The sequence below is a fragment of the Phragmites australis genome, chromosome 15 (assembly GCF_958298935.1).
Source record: "Phragmites australis chromosome 15, lpPhrAust1.1, whole genome shotgun sequence".
Lineage (NCBI taxonomy): Eukaryota > Viridiplantae > Streptophyta > Magnoliopsida > Poales > Poaceae > Phragmites > Phragmites australis.
This window is the reverse complement of record NC_084935.1, coordinates 30,357,058-30,367,421: the sequence shown is the minus strand read 5'-3', so window position 1 is coordinate 30,367,421 and position 10,364 is coordinate 30,357,058. Positions and strand designations below refer to the sequence as shown.

Here is a 10,364-nt window from a genome sequence, read left to right as displayed (position 1 = left end):
GCACATGCAAGATTGAGCTTATCAATACTTGGTAAAACTCAAGCAATCGTCAAGACCCCTCTGAATAGTACGGTATTTATCCTATTAATCCAATCATTCCTCTTCTCTAATCACCATTGACCTGAAAAAAAAAGGCTTACATTTTATACCTTTGCCTTGAGCTAGCCATCCCGCTGGACTTGACAAACACATCATCCGAGTCCCGATATTTTTCTTGATTATCATCAACTCTTCACTTGAGCTTGATGACGATGTTCATCCTCACTTCCCATCTCGATCATCTCTTGATCTTCCGGAAGCTTGATGAAGTTCACTTGATTACTTCCTATACACCAAGCATGGAAGACTTTTCTTTTTCACACCATCTTCATCCGGTTCACCACTGAGGTATGAACTCGCAAGCATTAAGCACACAAGTTGTTCACTAAACTTGTCTTGATCTTGCTCTTCCAACTCGGCACATTTAATATCTCAATTCAATATTTGCCTTCATATAGAATCTAACCCCAACTTACTCTCAATCACATAGCACATGGGTTAGTCCATAAAACTCAATTGACAATTTCATATCTTTAGTTACTTGATCTCCACAAGCAGCTTTGGTCTTCACGCTTATTGTCAATATTCTTAAGACCATCCTCAAACTATGAGGTCTCTTTCTCTTTAGCTTCTTCTTCTTCTTCTTCACATGAGCATCATTTAGAGCTCAATGACCTCGATGCATATCTTTTGATCTCATGTCATTACTCAACGAATCCATGCTTTATCACTTTATGCATTTTCTATGGAATATCCTACAAACAATTCTCAATATAATTGTTAGTCCATAGGTATTACCATAACTTACCCGAGCATTACCTAGTGCTCATTCATCTTGATGCATTTCTCTTGATCATATGACATTCCTCAATGAATTCATACTTAATCATCCATGTATCACCTATGAAGATAACACACTAACAATTCTCAACATAATTTTTAGTCCATATGTATTGTCATTAATTACCAAAAACATACTTAGGGGTTAGATGCACCTTCACGAGATCCATGTCGAACTTGGAGATGGGAATTGAATTGGTGTCTCTGTTTGTATATTTTAGCTAATTTTCAGTCTTTCATGTAAAACCAGGCTAAGTTTGGTGTAAAACTTGGAGATGAGAATTGAGTTGATTCTGTGAACCATGTAGCATGGTGGAATGGACAAACCATCCGACATGGGAGGATGAAAATTTGACCTACATGCATTAGTACTCTTGTAAAATAGACAAGTTGTGGTAGATTCGAACGATCTTTATCGTATATTTTACACGATTAAATAGCCTATGATTAAAGTTGGTCCCCCATTTCCTCTACTCTCCTCTCCTATAATATGAAAAGTCACATCAATTATCTGATTAACAATCAACGTACTTCCCACGTGTGCTCTATGATCATATTCCTTGATTGTAGTGTGATCTTTTTTTTTGTCACTCTATTTCTAAAACTTAAAATCAAAACAAATGATCATCACATAATAAAAGTCCAAAGCCAATCAACGTTGTATCCTTTTCTTCCTCTCTCTCAAAACTACGATAAGATCTTTTCAAAACTACGATAAGATCTCCAAAGATTGTGCTCTCTTTCCTTTTTGTAGTCTATTTTCAAAATTCAGCCACAATCTCCGATCCCTACTACCACCTACATGGATCGACATGCAACAAGCTTAACTCCAGTCACACGTCAATCATCTTCGTGGATAGGTGTTGGCAACCTCTGCTCATCAGCTCGCACCCATCTTATCAACACCAACCACCTCCGTTGATCGATGACAACCGTCTCCTCAATACCATCCATCTCCACATCATACGACCGCATGGATTCAATCATCGTGTATGCAAATTCCTTTTTTGTTATGCTATATTCTTTTACTTATCCGAATTACCATATCTTGAATTGATTCTAGTTGTGTGAAGCACATGTGCAGTTGCTAGTGACATGATGAATGTACCACTTCATTTCATCTTTAAATTTATCTTTTTTAGAGGGTAAAAAAGGACGCACTCCATACTCACATGCTAGGAAGGGAATGAGAGGCTCGAGACCTCCAGTACGCGGAAACAAGCAGTACCACTGAACGCGCATGTGTGTGCATCCTATGGGAGAATAAATTCCGTCGCACCCAACCACCAAGCTACACGCTGTTCTCTTTTAAATTTATCTAGGACGATAGATGGAACAACTCGTGATCCATGACATACCGAATTCAAAAGGGGAAAAAAAAAATCACATTTCCAGCCCAGCAGCAGATTTGTTGGGCTAGCCCAGCCCAGACCACGATGGCCAACCTCGCTCCCCTCGTGAAAAGAAAATGGCGGGGGCGGGAGCGGGAGCGCGGTGATTCGTTTTTCCCTCCACGCGGGCTCCCCTCCCAATCCAAAACCGCCTCCCCCCCGCCAAATCCAAATCCCCATCCCTGCTCTCCGGCACGGCAGATCTGAGAGCGAACTGAATTGAATCGGAGGAGGAGGAGAGCAAGACACACAGCCATCGAGGGCGAGGGCGAGAGCGAGAGCAACGCCACGGCCACGGGCATGGCGCCGCCCACTCCCTCCACCTCTGCTGCTCCCAACACTACCAGCAAGAAGAAGGTCACCCCCGTGCAGGTCGCCTTCCTCGTCGAGCGCTACCTCGCCGACAACGGCTTCCACGCCGCCCTCGCCGCCTTTCGCTCCGACGCCGCCCACCTCTTCAAGCCCCACCACCACAAGCCCGCCCCCAAGGGCCTCCTCCCCCTTGCCGACATCCTCCACGACTACATCGCCCTCAAGGAGGCACGCATCGCCATCGACTCCGCAATGCACGCAATGCACAGCCTCGTCTCCACCTACTACTCTTCCTCTTCCCCTTATCCTCCTCCTACACCTCCTATGCTTGTGCCTCTGCCTGCCGGCCCCGGTGGCGCTCAGCCCTCCTCGCCCCCGCTCGTCCCGCCGCTCTTCGTCGCTGCACCTGCCGCCTCATCTTCTCCTCCTTCTCAAGGTAACCGTCGCACCCCAGCTGCTCGACGTTTTGTTTTGTCCTCCAAACACAATGTTGTACCGTACCATGGTTAGCTTCATCTGTATGCGATGCACTCGTTCGATTTCACTAACACATTTGTTGAACCAAGGAAACAAAGGATCATCCCGTACTTTACTTTCGGAGGGAGCATTTCTGTTTGCAACCCAAGATTCATTCTACTCTACTCCTGCAGTTACATTCATATGCCTCTGCTTCTCTTTTTGACGGAAATGGCAGGAGCGCTGCCTTTTACATTAGATAGGAAAAAAAAAAACATTCAAAGTTCAGATACAACAGTCCTGGACCGCAGCTTCCAGGGTCCTTACACTTAACGAAATAACAGTAACTACTGGGTTTGTCTCTCTCGGGGTGGCTGATGCCGCCGTTGTAACGGCCTTAAGACCAAACAATCAGTCCTTCTTAATTCAAAGATACGCAGTATAGTAGATATGGAATTTCAACTTAAGTATTCTATTCTCTGCAGCTGTAATATATAGCCATCAAGTTCACATTGCCCTTCTATTATCCCCCAAAAAAGTTTACATTGCCCCTTCTCTGCTGTTGCAGGCACTGCTGGATATGCTTCACCCGTCGTACATCACTATGCTCATACATCAACTGCAGTTGTTGTCCATAACTCATCAGATATGTGCACCCCAGCTGCCACCTCTTTGCCCACTAAAAAAAGGAAGGCTACAAAGTCTGCAGGAAAGACCACTTCATCCTCCAAGAAATCCTGCACTGCACCCGCTACAAGCTCGCATACAAAAGGTATTTGATTTTCACAATAGGTTCATTAAAATTTCCTGTTTACAAGCTCGCATACAAAAGGTATTTGATTTTCACAATAGGTTCATTAAAATTTCCTGTTTACTTTAACAAATTCTAATTTCCTGTACCATCAATAGGTTCATTAAAAATTCCTGTTTACTTCAACAAATTCTAATTTCCTGTACCATCTCAAGTATATTAACTTGCTACGCTCTAATCCCAGGTAAAGCTGTAGCTGTAAACTCTCAACCGCCGATTGATAACCTAGAGCAGAACGCTGCTCAACCAAGTTCAGCTGAACATTCAGTTATGGCAAAAATTCCTATCCACACTTCATCTGTTGCAAAAAGCTTATTCAGGCCACTCCAATCTCAAGTCCATTCGTCTTCCTGCACACCACAACAATGTCATCCTGTAGAAGAACAACCCGCTGCTTATCAAACAGAAAGGACATCATCATATATGGTTGCAAATGCTCATTCCCAAGTCCAACAGGACATTGCTTCCTCCCAATGCTCTATAATTTCATCCAAGACTCTTATTGTCAGTCCTCTCAAAGGGGGCGCCTATTATGCTGTTGAGAGGAGTTACCATGTCAGCTCCCCTTTGAAATCAACCACTCACAAGTCATCGAAAAGGGAACATGTCAAAGGCAAGTTGAATTTTGACAGTACTGATGCAGGGCAAGGTTCAAATGAGCAGATTTGTGAGAAGGCCTCTACCTCCTCTGATGGAGACAAACAAGACGACTTTGAAATTGATTTTACCAATCTCGATATATTTGATGGCGATTTTTCGGTTTCTGAGCTTCTGCTTGACTTCGATCTTGACACTGAAGGTGTTAATTGTCAGAATCCTCCCACAAGTGCTGAAGTTCAAAGGTATGACATAGTTTCTTTGTTTGTCACCTTTGGATTTATAATCTTTGTAAAACTATGCATGCTTAAGATGTGTTCACTGTGCAAACTGAACAAATACAGACTAGAGCCTGTTGCAAAGTGTGGTTATGTGACAGCAGATCCAGTTTTACCGGATTCAATGAAGCCAGGGGCAGCAGATCCAACTGAAGAAATCAATTCACAAGGTTTTGTGCTGGCTCTAATAAGAATATAAGATCCTCCAATGGCTCGCTTTTTTTAAAAAAAATTCTTATCATCGTTTTTTGGCTCTTAACAATTCTATATTGATACCTGTCTCTGCAGGAGCTACATCTGTTACTTCTGTCAGGGCTATGACTAAGAGGATAAAGATTGTTAGCCCTGGTATGCTTTGCCATGTTTCTAAACATGATGCACAATAGTCAACAGTTGTAAGAACAATCTAACATGCTGTTGGTCATTTCTTTGCAGTGAAGGGCCGCACAGCTTCTCAGAGCAGCAGATAGAATTGCACATCACCAAATCAAACATGACAGTATGTAGCCGCACGACTGACATTATCGAGATGGCCTGATAATTCATGACAGTATGTTGTAATGACCAGTTGTACTGCACTGAGGGCATTGCGTATGCACTGCTTTTAGCATGCTTGTAGTATTATGTTTTTTTATCTGTTAGCATTTTATTTTCATGTAAATGCTAACGCTACATTACTGATTCCAAGTTTGCTAACCTATTTATATCTTATTTGTCTATGCTTCGTTTATTAACTAGCTGTTTGGGGGTTTGGTACTTGAGTTGCTAGTCCGAGGTTGTTTTCTTAGCATAGAGTTGCTGATTGGCCCCAGACGTATTACTTTTACATTTCGTTGCTATACATTAACCAAGCAAAATCGACCAAGCACTGAAATTGAACAGAAACTGGAATTTTTTCAAAAAAGAGAGGCAGAAATAATAATAAAAAAAAGCGAAGGGCGAAGAATGGAGCAGAGATTGTTTCTTCTTCCTCCTTGATGCGCGTACGGCGGTTACTCTGCTCCGGTAGAGTCTCAGTCTGGAATGAATCTGAGTGCACGGGACGAGAGAAAGCATTAACTAGCACTGTGGGTAGTCTGGCGGCGGCGGGGGGAGAACGGCGTCGGGCGTCGGGCCGTCCTCCACCTCGAAGGCCATGGCCAAGCCGAAGGGCAGATGCGCGTCCAGGTGGCAGTGCATGATCCAGACGCCCGGGTTGTCGGCCGTGAAGCGGATGACGGCCCATCCGCCGGCAGGGACGGCGACGGTGTTGCGCTGCTGCGGGTTGACGAGGTTGTAGGCGCGCACGTGCCTGTGCGCGTTGAAGTTGCCGGTGCCCTGCGCCAGCACGTAGAAGTTGAAACCGTGGAGGTGCAGCGGGTGGTTCTCGGCGCCCAGGATGGCCGTGTTCTGCAGCACCACCTCCACCGTCGCGTTGTACCGCAGCGTCTTCACCTTGGTGCCCTTGGTCGTGAACATCACCGCCCTGTTCGTGCTCGCGGCGCTGCTCGTGAAGTCGAACATCACCGGCGGCCTGTCCGGGAAGTCGCGCGTGTACACGCCCTCCGGGGCGCCCCGCATGTGCGCCTCCAGTAGCGACATCGTCGTGGGGAACTGGAAGGACACGTTGTTCATGCTGGCCGCCACGGAGCCCAGCGTCCGGTTGCACAGCGTCTGCGCCGGCGCGCACGGCGTCACGCCCAGCCCGAACGTCACCAGCATCCGCGTGTCCACGTGGAGGGGCACCGTCGGCTTGCCGTCCTGCAGCAGCCCGGTCAGGCTGCCGTAGAAGCTCTGCGCGGTTGCGCTGTCGTTCAACGCCGGCATGCGAGGCGTCGCTGGAGCTTCTGCTGCCGGTGAGTCCTCGTATTGCTGCAAGCCATCGTAGGTGACGACGGCCCTGGTGGTGGCGCTGTAGGTGGCGTTGGCCACGCTCTGGTACACCTGGGCGGCCATGTAGTAGCGGCCCGGCTCGGCGTCCGCGCGCATGAGCGCGTCCACCGTCTGGCCCGGCGCGATGACGATGACGTCCGTGTCGTACGGGTCGGTGTAGCAGGCGTCGGCCGCGACGACGGTGAAGGAGTGGCCGGCGACCTTGAAGAAGAGCTGGTAGTTGAGCGCAGCGTTGATGATGCGGAGCAGGTAGGTCTGGCCGCGCTCCACGGTGAGCTGGTAGGGGTCGTCCTTGTATAGGTCACCACCAACGAGACCGTTGATGGTTAGCGCGACGGAGTTGTTGGGCGCGCCGCCAGCAAGGAGGGCCTGCCTCTCGACGTCGACGACGCTGGCGTTCCACCACTCGCCGAGGAGGAGGGTGGCCTCGTGGTGGGGCATGGGGAAGGGGTACCGGGCGCCCGGGGCGGGGCGGAGGAGGAGGGCGCCGTAGACGGTGGCGCGCAGGAATGAGACGTGCGCGTGCCACCAGAGCGTGCCCTCCTGGCCGGTGACGTTGAAGCGGTAGGTGTAGCGGCCGCCGGCGGGGCGGATGGGGCACTGCGACACCATGTTGGGGCCGTCCGCCCAGCTGGACAGGAGCTGCAGGATGCCGTGCCAGTGGATGGTGATGTTGTAGGGGGAGAGGTTGACGACGTGCACCACCACGGTGTCGCCGTTGCGAGCCTCGATCTTTGGGCCGGGGAGCTGGCCGTTCACCGCCGTGATCACCTGAGTCTGCCCCAGCCGCTGCACCGTCAGGTTGCCCACCTGCATCCATCATTCGGTACGGTCATTGATTCAGAATCCCATTTCCATTTTCAGCAGATCGATCGATGCACAGACTACTCGTTCCAGCTAGGTAAGTGTAGTGCAGTGCAGCCATGAGAGCATCTGCTAGCAACCGCGCACGTGTTTTACACACGTGAAATCAATAATATTATAGTGAAAACTAAAAAATGTCACAGGAAAAAATAATTGAAAAAAAAGTTAGGAATGCACTATATAGATGGAAAGAAATCATATTGTATTAGTATTTTTTAATGCTAATAGCGTCTATTAATTGAAGATTTTCAAATTGATTAGAAGTTTCTAAACAATTGAGAGAGAGAAGATAGGGGGCCAACTTTGATTGTGAGTTGTTTGATTGTATAAGATATACGGTAAAAATCATTCGAACCTATCATAAATCGTCTATTTTATAGAAATATAAATACGTACATAGATCCAACATCAGCAACAACCTACTCTAGTCATCGACCAAGGAAGGAAGCAATTGGAATCTTTTGCTATCTGTCACGATCATATCCTAGCTAACTTGAATTGGTTGTTGTTGAGCCAACAAAAAGCAAAGACGTGTGACCTGCTAATGTGCGCGCACTGCACCAGTTTAACGAGTAGCTAACCAATAATCGTGTGTCAGTGTGTGTAAAACATATATAATATATCTATAATGCAAATTAACCACCAATTGAGTGGAGTGGATCTTGCATTGGATCAACCGATCGACTTGCACCAGTACTCCTACTCGATCAATATGTAGCTAGGAGCAGAATAATAACTACATCTATATGTCGACGTATGGTAACCGCATGCGAACCACATAGCATATATACTCACGCATAAGTCCATAATTACTATATATGCATTGCCAATAACATATATACAGCTAGGACTAATATATATATAATGCATCAGAGATGAAGATGGAGATGGAGTAAACAAAAGAGCTAGTGAAGAATTGATTTACATGGAAGGTGTGCTCGACGACGGCTGCATCAGCCAGCAAGTATCTGCTGAGCAAGCAGAAAGCAGCAAATGCAAGATGAAACAATGGCCGAGCCATCTCTCTCTCTCTCTCTCTCTCTCGTGATCTTCCTTGGATCTGATGCCTATAATTATATACGTAATTAGCCGCTAGCACTTGATCGGCAGGCAGAGGTGAAATTAATCCAGAAGGAGGGAGGTAGAGTGTCGATTATTGCTGCAAGAATGGATCATCAAGCTGCTGCCTCTGCTTGCCTTGCTGCTGCAATGTGTGTTTGTTTTGGTTTGTAATATCTGAATAATGATGCTAGCTGAAGATGCATATATAGGCAGCAGCTGGTCTCATCATCTCATATATAGGAAGGGGAGGGAGGTTGCTTGGACAAACAAGGCAGCTCATTTGCAAGTAATGTATCATTAATAAGTGTTTGTGAGCCAGGATTGCATTGCATTGCCTCAGAAGATTGAATTAAAGCCCATGCTGCTTGCTGCTGATACCACAAGCAGCTGGTGGAGGGAGGTAGTCTTCGATTGGATGGATGATGCACTGTCAGCTAGTTACTGTGGGCATGCATGGGCATCTCTGCAAGCAAGCCATCATGCCATGCATCATCACCAAACATATATATTAGCTAGCTGGTAGCAGTACCAAATTTGTTCACTTGTAACTTTCCTTATTGACTAGAACACGATGATCCAGTCTCTAAGCTAGCTAGCTAGCTAGCTAGGATCGATCAGATCATATCGGAATTGGTTGTCAGAAATCTGCTGAATATAATTCGTTTGGACGACTAGAAACATACGCAAAACCTGTTGGTGTTGCCGTGTCCAACTCACGCAAGATAAGGAATCGAAATTCACCGATGGTCTTATTTAGAGCGGTTTATTTGGTTTGGTCTCTATGCCCAGCTGCCTTGAAAGCGCTTTACGACTTGCCGACAATTATTATTTTAATTTTGACACTAGTCTAGTGTAGTGTTGTTAACAAATTACTAAGCCAACCGCGTGCTTGCTAATTCTATATATTCTGCAGATCTAGCCAGTTGAGCGTGAATTGACGCCCCATCTCCTCAGATTTTAATGATCTTTGCTTAAAAGTTAGAATTCCTATATGTCGTCCTTCGTGATTGAATTTTTCAGGGCAAGCTAGCTGGACGCATGGTATATATATGATCTACATGCTAGCTTACAGAGAAACTCTCATTAGGTGCGAATTACGGCTATGGTGTTCCTGCCTATCTTGCCGTACGTGCTCACAATCAAGCTAGAAAAGTACTACAACATGGTATGTATATATATTATGTACATAAGCTCAACTATAATTATCTTTAGTTACAATTAAAAAATAGTAGAGTTACAATCTGTAAGACAGGGAGTTACAACGAGAAACTCTAGTTACAACCGCTCGTTCAAAAGTATATAATTTTGAGTTACAACCAGACGTAACTTTTAACGAATTCGTTGCCTAATTATGTAAAACTCAAGGAACACGATTGTAATCATAGTACAATCTAAAACGTAACTCGTTAGTTTCTCATATTGCAATTATATACTTCTGGACGCGCGATTGTAATTGGTCTACCCAGCGGATTGTAATTAACAGTTGTTTGAGTTATAACTGGAGGACGGTACAATAGTAAACTACAGTGCGCCTAGACACAAAATAGACTCTCTCTGTATATATATATATATATATATATATATATATATATATAAACATGTGGGAGGAGCCACATCTTTAATCAATAAAGAAGAAACATGCAAACAAATTTGTGTTGATGTGTGAGATCATGTATGTTGAAAAATTGATGTTATTATGGAAATTGGCAAAATCACAAAGTGATTTAGCATTATTGCATATGTTGATGTGCATGTGTTGATAATATGTTGCTTGATATGCTCATGGTGGCATAATGATATTTGTGGTTTTGATATGTGCAATACACTCGTGTGAGTGATGTT

At 45.5% G+C, this 10,364-nt stretch overlaps 2 protein-coding genes across 2 annotated transcripts; one reads left to right on the top strand and one right to left on the bottom strand.

Moving 5' to 3' along the window:
* Positions 1 to 2,394: 2,394 nt before the first annotated feature.
* Positions 2,395 to 5,393, top strand: LOC133893537 (uncharacterized). The gene is made up of 6 exons (XM_062334577.1): positions 2,395 to 3,018; positions 3,607 to 3,810; positions 4,034 to 4,691; positions 4,791 to 4,894; positions 5,013 to 5,072; positions 5,160 to 5,393. Exons 1-6 carry the CDS (start codon positions 2,571 to 2,573, stop codon positions 5,192 to 5,194), a joined length of 1,509 nt encoding a protein of 502 aa, XP_062190561.1. The 5' UTR covers positions 2,395 to 2,570; the 3' UTR covers positions 5,195 to 5,393.
* Positions 5,394 to 5,541: 148 nt separating this feature from the next.
* Positions 5,542 to 8,849, bottom strand: LOC133893536 (laccase-14-like). The gene is made up of 2 exons (XM_062334576.1): positions 8,386 to 8,849; positions 5,542 to 7,406 (listed from the first exon to the last, which is right to left on the bottom strand). The coding sequence occupies exons 1-2, from the start codon at positions 8,479 to 8,481 to the stop codon at positions 5,784 to 5,786; spliced, it is 1,719 nt and encodes a 572-aa protein (XP_062190560.1). The 5' UTR covers positions 8,482 to 8,849; the 3' UTR covers positions 5,542 to 5,783.
* Positions 8,850 to 10,364: the final 1,515 nt, after the last annotated feature.